The sequence below is a fragment of the Merops nubicus genome, unplaced genomic scaffold (genome assembly GCF_000691845.1).
Source record: "Merops nubicus isolate BGI_N331 unplaced genomic scaffold, ASM69184v1 scaffold21904, whole genome shotgun sequence".
Lineage (NCBI taxonomy): Eukaryota > Metazoa > Chordata > Aves > Coraciiformes > Meropidae > Merops > Merops nubicus.
Genome location: NW_008605222.1, coordinates 72561 through 95221, shown reverse-complemented (window position 1 = coordinate 95221; position 22661 = coordinate 72561). Strand labels below are relative to the sequence as shown.

The 22661-nt window shown below is 41.3% G+C and overlaps 1 protein-coding gene across 1 annotated transcript in view; it reads left to right on the top strand.

The window, feature by feature from the left end:
• Positions 1–6128: 6128 nt before the first annotated feature.
• RUNX2 (runt-related transcription factor 2) overlaps positions 6129–22661 on the top strand; it is a gene marked incomplete at its 5' end in the record, with an annotated part of 79770 nt that continues 63237 nt past the window's right edge. The window contains 2 exons of the mRNA XM_008939284.1: positions 6129–6285; positions 11981–12085. Coding sequence (XP_008937532.1) covers positions 6129–6285; positions 11981–12085 — 262 coding nt within the window. The remainder of the gene's footprint in view (positions 6286–11980; positions 12086–22661) is intronic.

Sequence of the window (22661 nt, the reverse complement as noted above, 5' to 3'; positions counted from 1 at the left end):
AAAACAAAACAAAACAAAACAACTCCTGCTTTCCCTCCCTGAGGAAGGGAGGATTCACCCATCGGCCAGAGCTCAGTGTGGGGGTGCAAAGTGGGTGCCCCCCCGCAGTACCTCACCCATGGGGCTGCCTGTGCATACCCCCACCCCTCCCGAGGGTGGGACTGAGCGATTTAGATTTGGGGTGCCGTTGAAGAGTGATGGGGGGGTTGGGGTCCGAGGGCTATGCTGGAGGAGCTGGGACGGGAGAGGGGACCGGGGCTTTGCCCCCTTCCCCCTGAGGAAGCTCAGGCTGACGTGGGACTGGAACAGGGGGACAGGGGTCCCTGTGGGGGGGACGGGGCCCCTTCACTTCTCCTGGTGGACAAGCGAGGAAGTGTCTGGCCAGAAGACACTCTCCTTGGCAGGGCTGGCATGTTTAAGTAATAAATACCACCCCGATCTGCACCGGGGATGCTGCTTTTAATTTTCTGTCTACATCCCCACGGAGTGCTAATGAGAGGAAAAGATTTTTTTTTTAAAAAAACTGTACTAATAACAACAATAATCGCGTGCTTTAAAGCAAGCCCTTTCCCTCCCCATAGCAATAGTTGAAAGCGTTCCTCCTGGAGTTCTCTCTCCTGTGGCCTTTGGTGGGAAGAGGGTGATGGCTGGGGAGTCCCAGAGCACCTGCCTGAGCGGGTGCAGGGGGAGGTGGCTCTGCAAGGGGCTCATCACTCCCACACCTGCTCTGTTGAAAATAACACACTTGGAAATCGCTCAAAAGGTAGAGAAGTTTGGAAACAGTTTCACCCAGCGCATTTCCAGAACTTCGCCTTGTTCTTGTGCTTTCTGATGGCTAAGCTGTGTTGTTATGGTCAGTTACCCGTGAAAAACTAGAAGTGCTTAAACGAGCTGGTGTTAAAGAGGCTGGTGATAAAGATGAAGTTTTGCTTTGAAAGCGTTCTAGGGGTGCGGATGAGAGTTGACTAAAGCGCTTGTACTTGGGGGAGGCAGCTTGGAGAGCCTGGAACTGCAGGAGGAACCCTTTGCACAGGGCCTGCTGTGCAGGTCGCGACGGTTGGACTGAATAGAAATGGCAGAAAAATGGTGTGACTTCTGTTTTTGTGGCACAGCGTAGCACTCAGAGGCTGTCTAGATGTGGATCACGGTGATTCTGATTCACAGGGGCTGTGGGGTAAGGAGGAGGAGCTTTTGGAGAATTGTGTTTATAATTTAATTGAGCGTTAGATTAAGTTGGTATTGTAGTTACTCTTTATAGAAGGGACACGGGAGCTCTTACATTATAGTCACATTGCAGTTTTCATTTGAAACCTCTGAGCCTTCTCCTACCTTAGAGCAATTCAAAGGATGCGGTCGCAGTTCATTCGAATAAGGGAAAGATCTAAACTAAATATTAAAGCATTTAGAATATTATTACAATGAGAACTCTTGCACGTGATGAAAGGATGGAAAAAGGTTTAGAGCGTTTCCCAGTCTTTTTGTGCTCTCATATATGTATATTTATACATGTCATAAATTTGACTGCTGACAGGGAGGTATAGATCCAACTAATTTACTGATGCATCAGGAGTATGCGTTGCCCCTTGAACCCTTCTGCTGTTGCATCTGTGTTTTCACAAGCAATATGCAGTATGTACATTTTAAAATACGCCCAAGACATATAGACCCCTATTTACTGGTAAATTAATCTGCAACAGACTTGAAACAATTCTGACTGCTTAAAAAACTGTTTCATTTTTGAAATGTGTCCTGTGTGCAGCTGTCCAGTACCTTTAGACCAGAGAAGCTGCACATATCATGTAGTGAGACACTTGACTGTGATGTAGCAGAATGGGAATTATTTCTGAAAAGGGAAAAAAAAAAGACAGATTTAGGCTATAGAAATCTCAGCTAAACAGTAACTTGAAAGTAAAATAGCTCACAGACAACACACTTTTTGAAGTTTTATTGGCAACCAGTAGTATGTTGACGATAATGTTTTGAGTGGTGTGTTAAGTGTGTCATAATTCTCTCACAAAGATCTCCAGTAAAAAGAACTCTGGATATAGCACTGTTTTAATTTAAAAAAACAGATATAAATCATATGCAGGAAAGGAAGTATATTATAAACAGTGCTGGGTTTGATTATAATTTTTTTTAAGTAATCTTGACTTAGTATTAGATTTGAATTTTAAATCTTAATACTTGCACACACTGAGGAGGGAGTCCATGTGGAGTGTGCTAGCTAATAAGATTGTCAGTGCAAACTGGTTTTGTGGGGAAGAGTATTAGACATATACCTATCCTATTAATACAGCTTTATCTATTGATCCTCCAGCATAAAAGAAATAGATATTGTGCACCCGGGTCCAAATCATATTAGCTTCTTAAACTTAACAGCCAGTGGTACTTTATTTGAGTAGGTTTATCAGAATTTGTCCCTCTCTTTATGTGTCTGCCTTGGAGTTTTTACTGAAAGACCCAAACTGCCACGTTAGATGTTAAATGTTTTGCATGATGCTGATAGTCTTTGCTGACAGCAAAGAGTCTTGGTGGACCTAAAGAAAAAAAAAAGGAACTTGAAGTCTAAAACCTCTCCCCAGTAGCACCACAGTAGTTAAGGGTCTGTCAGCATTTCCACTCCAAACCCCAATTTTCAGAGTTTATAACTCAGCTGTTTTAAATAGCTTCAAGCTGAAACCTGCTGTATAAATTGTCAGCCCAGATGTATATTTTGAAACAAAAAGGAGTGCAAATCAGTTATTCTGTTTTAAGTTACAGAACATTAAAATATTTTTAATGGTATCAGATGCTCTTTTGGCAATCCTTAGAAAAGGCGTTCTCAAGATGGAAGATTTTACATTCAGAGGCTGTTAGAATTCAGTGTTTTGCAAGTAAAACTGTTGAAGTGGTAGATATCAGTGTTGGAGAGGAACTGTTTAGCATGTATACTGGCTGTATTTTCAAACCAAGCATTTTACTCTGCAGAATGTCTTAGTACCTGCTGTTGTACAGTAGTTTTGCTTCGTGCTTATAACTTCCGTCTTTAGGGTACATACTTTGGCCAGTTCAAATCCCACTGGACCGAAACTGGGCAAACAGGTTGCCTAAGCAGAGGAGAATTGTGTTATGCAAAAAATACATAGTTATTTTCAACTTGTAAGAATTGGTTTGGGTTTATTTTGCGGCTTCGTCTGACTGCGTGTACCTTCGTCAGCTTCAGTGGAAAGAAAAAAAAAAGGGGGGAAAAGCAATATGTACCTTTAATCACCAAAATGTGCAAGTAGTTTAATATGGAAAATAAAAGTTTTGAAAAAGTAGTGTTATTTATGCTTGAAGAATAGATAAGGGATGTGCCCTGTGCTACTTTTAATCTTTATTTTTTTACGTAGTCCTTATTCATTTCACAGTGCGCTGACAATCCTCTTTCTAAGAACGTGTAAATGATTTTGGATTGATACATAGCATAAAATTAATGAATCAAAGTTTATGCCAACAGTCTTTCAGGAGGTGAGGTTCCCTTTTAAAATTCTCAGAATGATGTGTATTCCTCCAGGTTTCAAACTTGTCTTGCAAAACTTTTCTAACCAGTATTATTCTAACGAGCTATGATGTACGTGTGCGATAGTTTTCTGATATTTCACGGTAGAAAAGTATGAAGTTGTGAAAAGAATGAGCATTTTACTCCTGTCGCATAGCAGGGGAGCTTCCCGTGTAGTAGGACTTTATTAGACAAAGTGTTTATTTTCACCTCTGATTTCAGTTTGTCTTTTCCATCGTTCTTCTCCTAATGAGGAGTAGAAATATTGCACCATACTGCATCAGAAAGCTGGTGCCTTTCATCTGACATGGAGTGCAGAGGGTAGGGAGGAAAGCTCTGAAAAGCAGCAGGGACCTGGCGGGGCCTTTTCAGAGATTTTGCTCCCTCCTGGCCAGGTGCTACACGCTGTGCCCGTGCCGGGAGAGCGGGTGGAGACAGCGATGCGGTGCCACTGCCCGCCCCGTGCTCTGGCTAGCTAGAGAGAGCGAGGTGAGCTGAGGCTGCAGGCGCTTCACTCCCTCTTCTGAGGCCCCTGGCAGGCTCGTACTTCCTCCTGTGCCCTCGGCTTCGCATTTCTGGAGTTAGTGTGCTTTCTTGTTGCTGTTTCGTGAGGTATAAAAAGCACAGGTTGCAGCTCCCCTGGATGCTAACGTGCATGACATGACTCTCCAGAGATACCGTGGTCTATCACAAACGGGGAAGAGAGTGTTCTATAAGCAGTCTCAGACCCCATGCATTAATGTTTAAGCCAACATCTATTTATTAAGGGTTAGAGTCAGTTCTATAATCTGTTCAGCAGATTGTTATTTGTTGTTTGATTATTATTTGTTATTCCTTTCACCTCACTTTGAAGCCTTCAGACCTGGTTGCTGTCAGACCCAAGGCACACAGATGGTGGGACCTCATATCTTACCCACAGTGGTGATTCATGTGTTTTTATGTTCAAGGACATTTGTATCACTTTAACATAGAATATTTACTTGATAGGCAGAGACGTCACAGTAGTTTGTGGCAAAACTCAGTTTTCAATTTTGGGTGGTATGACCTCGTGTTTTATGGAAAAACAGAAAAACACCAGGTTAGATCCTTTTTATACAGAGTTTCAGCTTTGGTTTCTTCTCTCTCTTCACCATTTCTTTTAAATAAGATGAGCTATGACTTTCAGTAGTATAACCTATTTTAAATATTTTCGATTTTGAAAGCCTTCGTCGTTAGTGTTTGTTGTTTTAGAGAAACACTGTACAGTGCACTGGGCCATGTAATGCTCTTCCCTATATATTCAGAACTCCTTATTCTTTCCACTTAATTAATATTAAAGTGCAACCTGCAATTATTAGTCTCAGAGAGGATCATTTATGGGAAAGACATTTCAAGTCAGGCTTAGCACAAAATGTAAAATATATTTCAGGAGACAGAATAAATTACTCTGAATAATATAAAATGTCCTAACTGACCATGTTATCCTGTAGAAGCTTCAAGAGGACAGATTTTGAAGCCCAGGATTATTTTCTTTCAAGTCCAAAGTCAGACATGCAATATTTATGAATCTCTTTTTGTTACAAGTATATTTCCAGCATCAGTATGAGCTAACTGAGCAAAATGAAATTATTTTTTTGATACTTTTGTGGACTTTTTTTACCCTCTGTGAAGAAATTTTTGTATTTTCTTCCTAGTACCTTAATACTCCTGTTTATTTTTACTTTAAAAAGTCACAGTGCAGTAACACTCTAGGTATCCTGGGTGTTTTCAAATTAGAAGACAGAAGCTGTCTGCTCTGTGGCATTTATCTAATCAGATGTTGGAGCACTACACAACCACTGAAGCATAAAAGTGAGACTACCAGATGCTAGCTGAAACATAATGAGAAATACTTTGATATCTTCTGTTCACCCATCCTGGAATTTGAGGGAGTTATCAGTGCTAACCACATGCGACTCCTGCGAGTGCTATGAAAATTTACATGCCTGCAAGGAGATACAGCTTTTGTTTAACGTTGCATCTGAAGAGTTTGAATTCCAGCCATAACGTGCTCCATCACAGCAGCTTGTTGGGTGGAGAACTTTGTCTGCTGATGCCCCCGGTGCCACTCCTGGGGTGGGTAGATGGGGAGTTTCTCTCTAGCGAGAAGTCTGAGGAGCTGTGCGGTCAGGGTGATGGGTGCAACCAGCAGAGAAGTAGAACCAAACCTGGGTGATAGGGCTGCTTATAGCAATTTCTAGCTTTCCATTTCCAATGTGTTCCTGTGTATAATTCATGGATATGAGCCATGCCTCATGTTTTCTCGCCACTCACTCATTGCTAAGAACAAAGTTGGCCTTCAGGAAGCATTCAACCATGCACTCTACATAAGGACGTTGACTGTTTCTGAAGAAATGTAACAAAGGAGAATCTCCCTATTAGGCTATGAGAAAGGGAGACAATACAAGATGCTTCTTTGTTTGATGTGGCACTTTGTTCTGTGTTCAGCTAATACATGACTCTTCACCACAGTGGGCTGGAGAAGCTGCCACAGAGCTTCGTAATGAGCATGGCAGCCTGCAGAGCTGGGATGGAGATGTGCTTTCAAAGTGTTCCCTCACGAGCTGTGAATGTCTTCCCCTTTTAACAGGTGGTGGCCTTAGGAGAAGTGCCTGATGGGACGGTGGTCACTGTCATGGCTGGAAACGATGAGAACTACTCTGCAGAGCTGCGAAACGCTTCTGCTGTGATGAAGAACCAGGTGGCCAGATTTAATGACTTACGATTTGTGGGCAGAAGTGGACGAGGTAGGCCTCTGCATTTTACCTGTCCATAATGAAGTGAGACTATTGTCTAGACGTCAGACTGACTTTGCAATGAAATACTGATTAATCTGTAAATAAATCATTGCCAGCCTCTCATTTGGAGGGATGAATGCGTGTTTTATTTGCAAACTTACGCACTTGTGCAAAACGAGTTAAGAGTTTCTCTCAAGTTTGTCTGACTCCTCACATCCCTTTATGTTATTATCAGAGACAGATTTTGCAGAATGATTCACAGAATACATGCTTCCGTGTTGTAATCACACAGCAAAGGTAGAAGGAAATGGGACTATTTGTGATCTGGGTTATGTGGAGTCACAGAGTGTATCTCAGGCCGTGGCAGTGAGAGGTGGAGAATTCCCTTCAGCAGTAGAGCTGCTTCTGAAGTTGTTGTAGAAGACCTATAATTAAGGGGATTTTGCATATCACATGGGCTATAGGTTATATTCTTTAAGAGTTTACATCTTTGAAGGCTTACAGCTATTGGTGGAAAGGTTTTAGTGACTTCCTTGCCCTTTACAATCACTGCATATGACCTTAAAAAATAGGTCGTACTTTTCTTTTTAGTAAACTGCTTGACTTTTTATGAATTGCTGGTAAGCTTGGGCTTGACCTAAATTTAACCTTTACTTTAAATGACAGGGTAACTTTCAATTATTTTGAAGATGCCGAGTGCTGTCATTGTCTTCTAGCTGTTCAGGAGCTGCCTATAATCTGGAAACTGCACTGCATTCATAGAAAGCCTTTGTAATCATTGCAAGTTTGCAAGAATTACTCTTTAAAGAGTCTTGTAGCTGCTTTCAAATTTTAGGTAACGATGGAAAGGATGGCTTGTAGGAAGCTGGCACTTCAGTTTTTGCTGCAGGAATCTTCAGAGGGGGTTGTTGTATCAAGAGTTGATTCAGCCTACATATTTTTTCCTTTATGTACTTGAAGTAATTACTCATTTTTTCAAACTAGCCTTGCGTAGGGCAAAACAAAACAACAGAAGCCAAACAATTGTGCTGGGAAATTAGCAATAAAGCTTATTTTACAGTAATATTCTTTAGAAACCATTTGTAAGTTATCTTAAGGAAGCAAAGAGTATTTGTCCAAAAGCAAGTTAAGCATACGACAGAGGCCTAGGTAGTCTGAACCAACTGGCACTTTTTTTACAAATACTTTGTGAAAGTGAGTCCATATAGTATAAGTGACACCCATAGGCATCACTTAGAGTGGTTATTTTTTATTTTAGTGACCTAGCCAACAAGCCTCTTTATCATTTTATGACTTCAAAAGTATTGATAATAAAAAATAACTTGAAAGACAGAATGACTATTGCAACAGTAATGCAATATAAATATGGAGTTCATTTGCCCTCTTGGATAAGGTGTTACCTCCCTCTTCCATTTGTCTTGCTTTCTTTTGAAAAAAAAAATCCATTCTGCTTTGTTATTCTGCTGATGGATTAGGTTTGAAAGTTCTCTGGCTCCATCACTACTGCTGCCTTACAGTAAAAGTCCAGTAGTGTATCAGTCTTTCAGTAGTGCTGAAAAAGAACAGAAATGTGATGTACTACCTCTGATCCACAAATTTAATTTGAAACCTATGATATATACTTTTTATTAAAGCATAGGAAATTAAATAGAGGGACTGATGCCTCACTAGATACAGCTACAGACATATGCAAGCACAAAGCTTCTAAAATTCCGTTCCTGTAGCTTAATTTATATTTGTATCTAGCAGACTTGGAGAGACTTTTTTTCTGATCAATCTGGGTAGAAGCTATGGAAAAGTGATAGTGTACTTTTCAAACCCTCAACGTATTTATTTAAGAGACTTCAAAGAAAAACAAAGGGTGTGCACTGTTTTACTATATTGGCTTTCTGAGTTTTGGCTAGTTTCCCAAATAGCAATTTTTATATTGAAAAAAAAAAAAGAAAAAAAAAAGAAAAAAAAAGGGAAGAAAAAAGACAGACTTAACTGCTTGCAGACTTTTCACGCATGGAAGATGAAGAAAGCTTCTTTTGATGAAGTGTAATTATGTCCAAACAGAGCTGACCCCCTCCCCCTATATTTCTTATGATCTTAACGGAAGAAAGTAGGGCTTTGCCTTTGAAGCAGCCGGGACTCGGTGGAGGATCTGAAATGCTGCATTCTGCTGCCAGAGGCAGGATGGAGAAATTGGTCCAGACTTGTCTTCCAGACTTAGAACAGAGAGGGGGAGAGAGAGAGAGAGTGAGAGAGGGAGAGGTAGAGAAGGAGAAAGAGTTATCATTCATGATAGATTTTTAGGCCTCTTCTTAAAATAGCAGGTAAAGAAATCAGTGGTTGCAAACAGAAGTGAGAAAGCTCCTTACGTAGACAAATATCAGTAGATACAGGTCTTGAAGTAGAACAGGAAAAATAAAGTAATAAAGAAATCATTTTTCGGTGGCGAGAAACTGATCCACACCTGTTCCTGACTTTAGATTTACATCTTTCTAAACAGCTCGCTCTTTGATCTCTGTATCTCTAAATTTGATTGTGAAGTCTGAATCATCAACTTACCACTTCACCTCCTCTCCCACGTTTTCGCTTGCTTCCCATGGCTCAGTGGAGAAACTTGATTTTTATACATATTAATGTTGCCTGCCTGACAGAAGCTTCACGTTTTTGTTTGTATAATTTCTCTTAAACACCTTTTCTGGATTCATAAGAATAAGTAACTGGGGCTCTTTATGTGAATGCAGAAGTTGTTTGTATGTGGTTTTGAGGCAGTAGCTCACTTTTACGAGCCTGATCCACAGCACAGAGAAGAAAGAATTCCTGTCTTCAATAAGCAAAGGATCATAACCTTAATTTTGTTGTGTCCTGATACTTTAATCACGTTAGCATCTAACTGAAAAAATATGCACCACGCACAAGCTGCCAAGTCACCTTTCAAGCTAATTTCTGGGGTTTGCCTTGTGCTTCAGCATGTGTCCATCTCGTCCTCCCCTGTGTCAGCTCAGCTCACACATGTGAATAACAAAGAATGCACAGTTGAGACACACTGGATCAGTAGTGCCAGATGACTGCTCGGCTGGGGAATTTAATAAAAGAGAATTACAATTAGTCTTCAGCCTCTAAAAGTGGACAGTTGAAATGACCAAGGGCAATAAAGAAAGGTGATAAAAAGTCCATTAAAGGATTTTGTAGCTGAGGAGGGATATCTGTGAAATATCTGTGGAAGGCATAAGGATCACTGAAACAGAGGACCTTAGAAATTTATTTTGGTCTTAATCCTGTAATATGTAAATCATCTTTTGAAAGCCCTGGAACCTGAGTGCACTGGCAGGGCTGCACAGCTCCCCATGCTGAAGTGAGGTTTTGTTTACTGAATGTGAGGGGGCTTCATCAGTGTTACCTCACTGATGCTTTGGGTTGGTAGAGTACCAGTTAGGGAACAAAAACAGTTTGCCTTACAAATTAGATGCTTACCTGTTCATGTTTGGCTGGCTGAGAGGTGACAGTTTAGAAATGCTCACGGGTGAGGTCAAAATGTGGCTCTTAGATATGAAGGAATGCATTTTTTTTTTTTTTACTGCTGTATCCTGTTGAGGTATATTTAGTGCAGAAAATCATGTAAATGTGAGGTTACAAGGTCTTACAAACAGTATATGTTGTCAGGTTAATTTTTAGTCCTCATAGGCTTTTGCACTGATTTGGTGTATAAATAGAGCAACAGCATCGGAAGGTCAAATTCTTCATTCAGAGGTTTATGGAAAGTCCCTGTAGTGTCTTTGGTACCAATAGCATTCTACCCGTTTCATGTGGGTATCTGTGATCTGAATAGCATCATCACACAGTTTCATCATCAGGACTTCTGGACATGATAAGCTGGTGCCAAAGGAGGCCTCAAACCTGTCTGTGGTGAATTCTATATATCCAAGCAATAGGCTGAATTCCTGCTTGGAGGAGGGTTAAAAGTCACGGGCCCTTTTCAGCCCCACACGAGCAGGCATGGAGGCACCATGGGCTTCAGTAGGGCTGTTGCTGGGTGGCACAGGCTGTATGCTGGCGGGACACACAGGTTTCCTTTGGGGATGGTGTATTGGCTGGACTGGACAAAGACTGAATGTCCTACATACACCTAACTCTCCCCCTGTGATGGTCAGTCTCAAAGATCCAAGAAATATTCCATTTCCCAATGAAATTGGGGAAAGCCACCTTCAGCCATGCATCTCCTCTGAGATAAAATCCACTATCCTGAGACTTTTACACCTTTGCTGGGGTCCTGACCTCCCCTTTGACCTGCATCTCTCAGAGAGGTGGGCACAGCTGGAGTGCAGCTACACCTGGAAAATCATTTTACTCTAAATGACAGTTATATTTCTCTCTAAAAAAAAAACCAAAATCCATGTCACATTCTAGTTCGTGAAAAATATAGGCAAGACAGTTTGAAGTTACACTCCTGATAATAAATGATGCGTGTCTCAGGCAGGTTTGGGGGATATACAGCTTGGACCAGAAGGAAAGACCAATTACTAGATTTGACAGCCAAAGCTCTGTTCCATATTATGCTTTATATATAAGCTGTTCTATATTAGGCTCGAAGAAACTGCATTAAGCTTGTGCTGTTACATATTGTTGGAGATTTGTGTCTTGATTGAATGCCTTCAGAGTTTAGCAAGAGGAAAAGCCCTAGCAACAAAAATGCACGTATACACACGGGGGTGGGGGAAGAGAGTTCTAAGAGTCTGGTAAAGTAGCAGCTTAAATGAGCACGAAGGCTGAGGATTGCTGACTGTTTTATTGAGTCACTGTTGTACGCCCACCTTTTCCTGTCTTGAAACAGTTTTCAGTTTTGACTATCTGACGTGACTAACCGTTGCATATCTAACAGATTACAACTGTCAGTGAGTCTCCCAAACGGGGGCCAGCCTTGTGAGAATGTGAGCTCAGGCTCAGGCAGCTCCCTTTATTTATTTCTTTTTAACGTTTTCATTCAGCTAAAGGCTGCGGATGGTCTTGTGCAATCTTTGTGTGAATTTCAACTTTGGAAAATTAAAAAAAAGAAAAGCAAGGAGGCTTAGGATAGCGACGTTCATGCACATAGAAGTTTCTCACCCTCTTGGGAAAGCTGGGGGTTTTCTTAGTATTTCATAGATGGAACATATATAGGAAAAAAAGTGTGTTCCAGTAATAATGATATCATCCTATTACCACTGGCACATGAAGGACAGGAGACACTGATTCCCTGCGAATATGACTCCCAGAAGGGAAATATATTCTTTCTTCATCTTATTGTAGTCAAGTCAAACAAATGAAATGATAAAACTGTGTGAAGTAAATAACATGTGGCCACATTCTGCTCTCTGTCACACAGCTGCAAAACTGGAGTAAATTTTTAAATTATCCGACTTACTTTGGATTTACACCACTTTCAATACAGCAAAGAATTTGGCTTGTCCTCAGCAGTGAATCACTTTTGTTCTGTCATTGTATGATGACCCATTATTAAATAAGAAACATTTAGATTGTCAACACATGGACATATTCCTGACATAGAGTAAAACTGAAGGGGAGGAAAACTCCTATGGTCAGTTATGTTTTTAATTTTCACGATTGTGGTAACGACAGGGAATAATTTTAAATGTCTCTGATTCTTTACTGAACATGCATGTGACTGTTTTCATGTTGTAATCACTCATTCCTTGTTGGTTTTTTCCCTTTGTAGGGAAGAGCTTTACTTTGACAATAACTGTCCTGACAAATCCCCCCCAAGTCGCTACATACCACAGAGCCATAAAGGTTACAGTGGATGGGCCAAGGGAGCCAAGAAGTGAGTATTCTATTCTTATTTTTGCACTTACGTCTGCTTAATTTTGTTTAACAGAGACCCATAAATGAAATATATATCTTTGTCAAACACTGGTTCTTGCTCAGCAAAATATGTAAGCGCATGCTTAGTTTGGAGTCTATTGGACCACACACATACTTGCATTAAACACTCACTTAAGTGCTGGCTGAATTTGGGCAATCACAAACCTGATTCTCATTCACATCAAGGTCTTGATACATTATCTGCCAGTGTAAATGAGAACTGAACCCACTGTATTTATATATAATCTGATTTAGGCATAATAGATACAATCCTGCAACATGCTGAATTCCCTAAACTCCTGTAAGCTTCCAACTGAGGGCGTTTACAACAAAATGAGAGACTGATCTTTCAGGATCAGTCCTAGCACAGAGAGAAATAGATAGTGTAGTGCCCTTTTGTTTGCCCTTAAATTCTTTTGCCATCAGATAATTAAAGCACCTGGTTAATCTCATCGTACCTGAAATTAGTTTCCAGCTATGGACTCATCACAGACCCCTGGGGGCCAAAAGAAAAAAGATTAAAAACCCAGTGTATCAACAGCATGGTATTTGTTTCTTATTTGTGTACAGAAAGTATCTTTTATTTAAACATAATCCAACAGATTTTCACTCAGCACATTTATCTCACAGCAGTGCACTTTCCTAATTTACCAAGAATCTACTTGCAATCATCACTGGCTGTATTTTTATGACAATTGTGTTTTGTCATGGTCTGGCAGTTTTATGGGTAGCACTTATTTTTAGGTACAGCCGAGTCTGGTTAATCCATCATGATTTGTATGGCTGTCTCTGCCTAGCACATTTAGCTGGTAACCAGCCTCACCTCGTATGGGCATCACTGATGAGCCAGTTCTGGGTTTTTTTCATAATCTGACTAGAACGACTCTTTCTAAATTGATTGGATTAACCAGGTGTAGCTGTATTTAAATTACACCTAGAGATTAAGAATTATTTGATGAATAACCACATTAAAAAGATCCCTATAATGGAAGCATCTCAAATAATTATTTTGCCTTTGATCTGCACATACAAATGAGACCTTTAAGGAGTTTTGTTACAATACCACAAAGACAGAAGAAGTAGAAAGGCATAGACAGAATTCATGCAGTTAAGTGCTTCTCGTGCTAATACACGCTGTGGTGTCACCTCCTTTTATACTGAGAGGTGGGAACTGAAATTCCTTCTGTAAGAACTGTCTGGCCTGTACAGTTTCACCTTGAATAACAGATAAGAAAAAGGAAGTGGCTGTGGATAAATTTCATTATGTAGATAAATGGATTGCTACCTGCTCGCGCTTGAGGTGTCCATTCATCATGGAGAGGGATTTTTATTCTGTCTTCAGTCCCAAGCTGAATCAATTCCCATTTCTAATTTTCACCTGCAGCTGGTTCTCCGTGTAGCTTACTTGGAGACACTGGACAAACTGCATTCGTGGAGTGAAAACCAGGGAATAACTTACCTATCATTTAGCCATTCCCATTTGGAGGCTGCTTCTGTGTATATCTTGAGGCATCCACGAAAGAGGAAATATTCCAGCAGGGACACAACCACTGTGGAAGAGCAGAATGGTTTGAAAATGGTGTGGAGGGTAGTGTGGACTACCCTGTGTAGCACAGAAAGGGAGCCTGCCTCAATTGGGACAAACTGTTTTGCTGAGCAGTGGGTTACAAGTGAGGCTGTATTCATGTGACTTCAGTTCTGCTCGAGTCTTTTAGTTTAGATGTGAAAGGCCTCTCTCTGTATGTGATACCTGTCTGCTCTTATTCTTGAACAGCTGCCCTTAGGAATGCTCAGTAACTTACTTCTTGTAGCCTAGGTGGAGTTACTGTGTCTGTCTTTGGTGTTTCTTTTTTTTTTTTTTTAAAGAGTACTACATTTGAGCTTGAATGTCTATTTGAATTCTAATATTTTGACTAAATACTTAAACTCTACTCTGGGGTCAGTTGGGCTCTTCAGGTTCTGTTAACTGCAGGCAATGATACCTCCAGAATGACTAGTCATTAAATGTGAATTTTCAGGGCAAGTGTAGCTCCAGTGAGCTGTGGGACTTCCAGTGAAGTTCAGCTTCCTTCCGAGAGCCCCTGCTCACGTAGATTTATTACTCTTTGGTTGTAGTGGTTCAAGAAGTGGCTCTGGCATTTACATTGCATAAGGAGAATTAGGTGGTTGGGGGCAACGAGGAATTCAAATCAATGAGCGACTCTGATAGCAAATGTGTTTTTCTTCAGAAATTATGTATCAGCAAATAGTGCCCCTCTCTGCCAGGACCTGTATTTCACTTCGACGTCTCAAGCACGTTATCCTAGTTTTCCTCTCTCTGGCAGCTCAACCAGAGCTGTCACATCACAAACAACTTTTTTTCTTAATATACACATCTGGCGTTGGCAGTTGGACCAACTTCATAAGAGCACATGATCATCATTCATTACAAGATTAAAAAGTACCCCATGGCATCATTGATGTTTTTTAACTTTGATCTTTTGCAGTTGTGATTCATCTCAGTTATAAAACTTCCCTTTAAAGGAACACAACCGATGACTTATTAGAACCTTCATTCTAAGTAGCGTAAACATAAAATTATGCACATCTTTACAAAATGTCATTTACTTTGTTGCCAGCTTATCATTTTAAGACATGACATCATGCTTCAGATCGTGCATTTTGTAAGGCTTGTTTCTAGGCAAGGCACTCTGACCTTCTGCTGGCAAGCTGACTGGAGCAAACGAGTGCTGCGTGCTTTCCAGCAGCAGTAGGAGCAGCAGCAATACCATGACAGATATCACAATCATTTAGAGTCTGACTTTAGGAGTGCTGAACAGCCATGGCATGCAGAGACTCCAGTTGGTGTTTTGGATGCTCAGCACTTCAGGAAGTCAGGTTCTTAAATGTAAGTGCCGTTTAGCCGTATTAAACATATGCTTGTAGAAGCTTGCTGCCTTGCCTCTCTGTTATTATTTTAAAATATTTTAATAGAGACAGCAGTGCCAGGTTGCTCTGTTAGGAAAACCTGCCCATTTCTATACGAGAAAATGTCTTCTGAATGATTTGTCCTTGGAAAAGATTTCTTTATTTCTAATTATCTGTTTCAGTCTGTCTAGATTACCATCCAGGGACATCTACTGTGTTGTGCTGGACTGAAACTGTGCACTGTACTCTGAGGGATGGAGTCTGGAGACAGGGTTGTATAAGATCTTTGGGAATCATTGGGAAATCCTGCAGATATTTTTCTCTCCTCATATCCAGGATAAAACCTCTGCCATATGCACATCTTAGCCAGCAGAGCTGCTTTCCAGCTGGGAAGACTGAAAGAAGTTTTCCGGAGAAATAAGTTGTCATGAGGTCATAAATGACCAACAGATAGCAAGAGATCACTGTGAAGGAACTAAAAGAAGAAAAAAGAAACAGAACAAAAAAAAGCCCCAAATCTTTACCTAAGCCTCCCTTCAATGCCTCTGCCTTACCTCACTAGAAATACAGAAATAATTATATGCCCTTCTGTAGAGGTGCCTGTCAGATAGGAGACTTGTCCTCCTTTCTGGATGGTTTGGGTAGAAACCCAGTCAGGATGGAAATCATGAAGAAGAAAGGAGGAGAGGTCTGTATGTTTATATATTGTCCCTGGCTTCCGAAGACTCTAGCTTGTCTCTAATTAGTCTCCAAAGTCTCCGACCGCAATTTTCTTTCTCAGCATGAGTGGAGAAGTAGCTCTGAGCTCTGAGCAGAAGCATTTCGGTAGGAGAAGGCTGCTGCATGTCACTCAGCTCCTGTGCCGGGCGGCTCGCAAGGTGCAGACGTGATGGGAGCTCTGAGCAGACCTCGCCTCGCTGTCTGCACGCTGCAGGAGCCAGCGGCAGCTTCTGCTCAGACCCCGTGTTAACCGTTTGGCCGACCCAGCTTATAAAACGCAGATAAGTGATTGAGATTGTTGAGATTCCTCGACTTAAAACCATAACAGTTTTTAGGAAGTTCTCCCTCCTTTCTTTCAAAGACAAAGGGTGGAGGGATAAGTCTGGGACTAGTGGAATGTGCTTTGGAGTAGAACAGCTTTAAATCTTTCAGCTTTTTTTTTCCCTTTTCTGTCTTCTTTCTTTTTCTTTTTTTTACGTTTTCTTTTTCTTTTTTCTTTTCTTTTTTTTTTTTTTTTGTTGACTGCCTGTCAGGAGCTGGGCTGGTGGCCAAGCAGGAAATGACACATCGAGAGGCATTTGTGTTGTGCAACATTTTGTGGAACTGATGCAAGGATACATTGTCTGTTTACGCATTCCTCTGCTAACAGCCTGCATGGCAGTAATTTTATTCAGGGACACATGGCATGCTGCAGCAAGGAGCTAGATCCTTAACATCTCTTCATGCAGAATTATCACAGCAGTTAAAACATGCTGTGTGTCCCCCGTTTAGAATACTCTCTGGCTTCCCTTCAAAAACCACTCTACCAGCCCCCCTTCCTTCCCAAGATTATATTGATTTGACTGTGGGATTTTTTTCTTACACTGTGGTAAATTGGGGCAACGCAGAGAGACAGAGTTTGCAGAACAAGAGGAAATTTTAGAGGCAGGCCCTGCTTTCTGCATCTACCTCAGACTGTAAATGTAGAATCACAGGTTTTTTTGAGTGATGTGTTGCAGACTCTGGGCACGGAAGTTTGCATCTGCATGTGTTTTGGCACAGCAAGGAGGTTTTAAATTAAAGTCAGTGCGAAATACACTGAGATAGGATGAATGAGCCCTGGGTTTTCATCCAAACCGAGGTTAGCAAATCTGTGACTTGCACTGGTGGCTTTCAGGGTGACAGATCTCTTCTGAGATCGGCGGGGCTATTCCGGATTTCTCCCAGCGGCAGTGGGAGCAGAGGAAGGCAGAGTGGGCGGTCTGGCGGTTTGCAGCTTGCTCCAAATGACTTTGTAAAGCTTAACGTTTGCTTTATAATGCCTCTTTGTAAGTAATGAGGCAAAATGTGATTATATAGCCAAGGAAATGCTCAGCATGGCTGTGCTATGGGCTTTAGGTTCTTTTCTGTGACTGCTGTTAGCATGTTTGTGACCACAGTTTGCTTTCAGGCTGGGACCTGACCTCCTATCCTCAGGTCCTCAGTGAGGCGTTGTAGTGTTTCTGGTTTCAGTGATACAACAGCGATCTATTTTGCAGTTTAAGATGCAAGACACCATAGTTTCACTCACTATCATTTGCTGCTGGTTTGTATTTTGCAAATGTGTGATTTCACGAAACCATATCACTTGGGGACTGGAGCTCCTGAGAGTTCCCAGAGGCTGTAAGAAACTGGTGGCATGATTCAAGTGTTCCTCACCAAAGGTGACAGACTTTATGCATGCAGTGGTTTAGGTCTGTGTTTAAGATGGATGTGTAACCCATTGTGCAGGGTTTCTTACAGTTAAGCCCGACCACAATGCATGCCTCTGGAACAAGGAGGCTGCCAGCAGTGGTAGCTACATCCCAAGGACCAGTTGGTTCTTGTTTATAACACTGCAGCTAGAGAGGGGCTGGTGCAGAAAAAAATCTTCTGAGGTATAGACTGTGAGAGTAAAAATAACTTCTTTTGTGGTGAAGTTAACTTTTATGTGCTGTTGTGGTGCGCAGGGCGAGACGAAAGCGAAACCTACGTAGGGTGCTGACGTCCTGAATTCATACACTGCAGTTTGGAATCTCAGTGACCCACAGGACACCAGCTGGCTCTCTCCACAGGGGGACATTGCTGCCCAGGGAGGTGACAGAGTGACCATTCACTCACTCTTAGAGTGGGAGGGAAAAAGCCTTGAGAAGATTATGTGAAACAAATGGGCAAGGCTGAGCATAAAACTGTTCCTTAAGATGTCCTCACCAATAGTATTGTGGTTTCAGTTTGTATTTGTCAACAGAACATGTTGTTTCCATGCCATTGTAGAGCAAGCACTCCTTCCAGTCTATTCCTAGTGCACTTGGGATGTCAGATGAGCACCACAGTATTTTTTTTCATATGGCAGCTATTGCTGTTTGTATTAGTACTATCTCTCCAAGCCACAAATAAAATCATGGCCTCTCTACGTGGTTGTGCTTGTGTAGTCAAGCACATAGATAATGGTTTTGCCCTGAATAGTTTACAATCTCCATTAAAAATACGGATGGGGAAAAAGGGTTATAATGAAACAAGTGAAGTCAGTGGTGGAAATGAGTTCATTCTGTATCTCCATATGGAACAGCTACAAGGAAAAGAAAGTGGAAGCTGGTTTTTTTTAAGCTTGTGTCGCTACTCCATGTATATACAGTGGAGGAAGGTGGTATGAAAAAAGACATTAGAGTCGCCTGTCCTAGACCATTTTGTTCCAGACTTTCCTCCCAACAGAACTCTTACACATCTTCCTTTTTGAAATGCGTTTTTCTTATTGCTGCTATTATCACCATTTTTTCCTCACACTTCCTTGTAGCACCTCTTATACCTCTCCCTCCACTTTCCAAAGTGGTTTGGGAAGCCGGGAACAGAACAAATATGTTTGGGAGACACTGCATCAGAGTAGTGTAAGTAGAGTCCTTACATCGTTCTTCCTTGCTGGCAACCCCAAACGTCTTTATAAGGGTTTTATAAAATTTATTTTTATACACCACGTACACTTCGTTCTCCACTAAAACATGGTCATCCCAGACATGAAACACAGACGCTGATTTAACCAGACAAGGAATGCAGAAGAGGAAATGAGGAAGAATATCATACTTAATTGAAACTTCAGGGGAAGAAACTTGGTAATGATCTCATGCTGCAGTATGTTTGGGATGCCGGAAGCCTTATTCTTATGAAGAACAGGGTTCCTTAATGTGTGGGTCTGCTCAGATCCCCTGTTACATATCTCATCTGCAGTAGACCTGTTTACCCAGCACCATAGTGGCACACTGTTGACTGAGGGTGGCTTTCAGCCCTCCAAAAATTAGACATGTAGGGTAGGTTTCCTCTGAAGTGGATGAAGTTCAGACAGAGGCACTTGTAGAGAGTGATTCATCCCACCTATCTTAACTCCTATCTTAGAAGGCAATGAACTGTCCTTTTGAGCTATCTGTCCCCTTCCATTGATTATAAACGGAGGCTAGATGACTAGCCTAGACTAGGCACCCTGTTTTGAGATAGCTAAGATTATGAGATTATGAGATATTATAGTCCTAAGGGGTACCAAATGACTGCTGTGAAATTCAGATGGTTTGAGTTAGCTTTAAAGCAGGTAGCTCAGGCAGTAATAGCAGTACAGTCACAGATAATGTGGAGTTAAAAAGTTAAAAGCTGCCATAATGAGTACAATACACAGATATCTTTAAAAAATGATGCTGTCTACTAAGGCATGATTATCACCTCTTGCAGGTAGTCAAGTACTGCTCAGGTCCCACTCGACTTGGTTTGTGTGAACTGCTGAGGTTAAAACCCAGATTATTTAGCTGTAGGTGTAATAGTCAATATGATTCTCACACTGCCTAAAATCTAGCAGCTGCATAAAAATAAAAATATAAAGGTCACTTAAAAGTGAAGAATATTGGGGAACATATTTAAAGATTTTCCTAACGCTGGGAAATAGTCTATGTTTCCAATGCCCCTGCTTCACATCAGAACATATTAGTTGTTCTTTCCTTATCCAAACTTAACATGCTGCCCTTTCTCCCTTGGTTCTGAGATGTAATCTTTCCCACAGCGTGGGAAGGCAAACCCTTTTACCTGATTATTGCTGGCATAAAAGATTGTTGCTTCCATTGCTCCTCAAACCCTTGTACCTGCATTTTGTGAACTTTACTCCCACTTCATAATACCCTGCATCTTGAGTAGCCCTGCTGAATTAATTTCAGGATACCAAACAGGTATTAATCAGGGTGCTTAAAAGTGTAGAATCTGCTTCCTGCCTCTCTGTAATCCATGTGAGTAATGCCAATTAGTTGTCTGCTTCCTGAAATCTTCATATGCTTTCTCATTCCTGCATTCCCACAGTAGCAGACATGGTCTCAAATGCCACGTGCAGTCAGAGGCACTTGATGGTATTTTGTTTCATTACTCTTAGAGCCCAACAGGAAAATTATCACCTCCACAAAGCACCACAAAAGTGTGCTGTGGGAGAAATGGATGAGTCCAGCTCTTGCATATGTAATTTAATTTGCTAGAAAAAGGGGTCTAACTCATTGTATTCCAGAATGTCACTTCACATGTCACTAGACAGTTATATACAGCAGTTTCACATTGGTGCAACATCTTGGAAAGGAGTAGGCACTTGCAGGCACTGATGTGGTACCAGGTATGTTTTTGTTTATATACGGTAAATCCTAGATGAGATTTGCAAAAGAAGCCCAATTTTAATTGGTTGTTTTAAAAAGGACCAGAAATCCAGGCATTACCCATCAAAAAGGGATGGTGCTCAGAATTATTTGTTGTGTTTTGAAAATTCAGACCTGTGTTTCTTAGTAGTACAGAATCTGGAAAAAGAAGAGAGCCTTGGAAATACAATACACAGTCACTGTGTGCTACAAACCACTGGCTAGGAGTATGGAGGGTGTTATACATGGAATACTTTTTTTTGTGGATGTGTACATACCTATATACATGAAGGACCCAGATTCAGGTTCTTAGACAATGATATACTTCAATTAATTCAATTTATCTAGTGAATTTACCAAGCACTGTAGACACATGAAATGCAACAGAGTTGGTTCCAGTTTTCTAGGATACCAATGAAATTAGGAATAATTTTAGTTTTCATTCCTTGGTTCCCTTACTGCCATAAACATTAGCTTTGTGGGACATACTTTTTGGTTTCACATGGGACACTCTTTGGCTTTGGTGATCTGGGCTATGGGTTCCTTTCCACTTTCAGTATTTTTTGATGTCTTTGAACAATTGTTTGTAAAACCAATGCTATAATAAAATTACCACCTCTGTAGACACAACTATTGACTACAGAAGAGGGCTCAGTGATAGAGCTGCCAATGTAAATTATTCAGCCTTCTAATTCATCAGCTAAGCAGTCCAAATGAAAACCCTTTTTGTAAAGGGACATATGGTAGAATTTTCACAGATGTGGGGTAGAATGACTCTCCTCAACTGTAGCTGCCCAAAAGCTAGATATGGTGTCTCAGTGAGTCATCTCTGGCTGGTTGCAGTCAAGAGTGAGATCTATGTCTGTGTTAGAAGCTGGTTTATCTACAGGTATCAGTGTGCAGATGCCTGGAGGTGAGTGGTGGGGAACACTGGCTGCAGAGGGAATGTGGAGCAGCGTGGGACACAGGGCTGGTGCTGGGTGCTGTGCAGTTACCTGCAGCTGCTTTAAACAAGCTGCCTGGCTTACCAGCAACTGCAGCAGCACACAGCTTTGAAATGCTTCTTTATACTCCTTTTTGTTGTTCTTTTAAAAGGGTCTGTAGTGCCTGCTTTTTCAAAAGCCACATTGAACAGCTGCTTTCTGAAGTTGGTCACAATTTAGGATGTTGGTGAGCCCCTCCCCGTTAGTCATAAATAGATAGTGTGTGATCTTTTATGTTTTCTGCTTCCATGCCTACGTGGTTGAGACTCTCAGGCACTCAGTGCAGAAGTGTCCATCCTGGTTTAAAATATCTTTCCCCATGCTGATGTGCTTGTTACTGTTCCTCTTCCAAAGGCTGTGGCCACTACAGCTCAGCAGCAGGCTGGCGTTTATTCGTGATCCTCAGCAGCTTCACGGCAAAGTCAGACAGTTTAATTGGCCTTTTTGTTTTGCTTTGGCAGCGTGAGCCCAGGGCATGGCTGTTAGTGCTGTGCAGAGCTCTCACGCAGCACTGTTCATTGCCCGTGGGGTGACACACAGTCAGGAGCATCCCTCACAATTAGGGCAGCAGAATTACAGCACGTGAAGGATACTCAGACTGGGTGTTTAGGTAGGGTTTGTGCTTTGCATTTATACAGACTTAGCAACCTGTTACTAGTTTCATTCTTCTTGATCTTTGTGATTTCTGAAAGAAAAGGAGAAACCTGGCTTGTGGAGATGGTCTTTATTCTAGAAAAGTAGGAGATGGTAGCAAGGACTTGGTGCTTGCAATATCCAGATAACAGGGACTATTCTTTAGACCCAGCCTAAGGAAGCTCTCAGGGAAACATGTTTACTTCTGCATGGGATGCAGAGTAAGTGCCTCACTAATTATACATGCCATGCAACATTAAGAATTAAAATGAGAACTATTTTTCTCTGGTGGCTTGGTGTAAAGGGAATAAACAGTAGGCTTAAGGTATGTAACAAGGGGATACTTACACCTCAAATAAATAATAACTTGTTGACATAAAAAATAAGATCTTTTTAGATTAAAGGGCAGACACTTCTAGCTCTAAGTCTTACTTTATGTGTGTGCTGCAGACAAAAATTACAGTAGGAAAAGTCCATGTCTGAGCATTCAGAGTTGGGACATGCCCAGATTACAGTTATCAATGCAACATTAATTCATGGCCGTCATGTGTGTGACAAAACAGCCCTTCAGTGTAAGAGCATGTGTTGGTTTATCCATAGAGCAGCAAAGTCCTGTGGGATGGAGCATGCCCACTTACTCTTATTT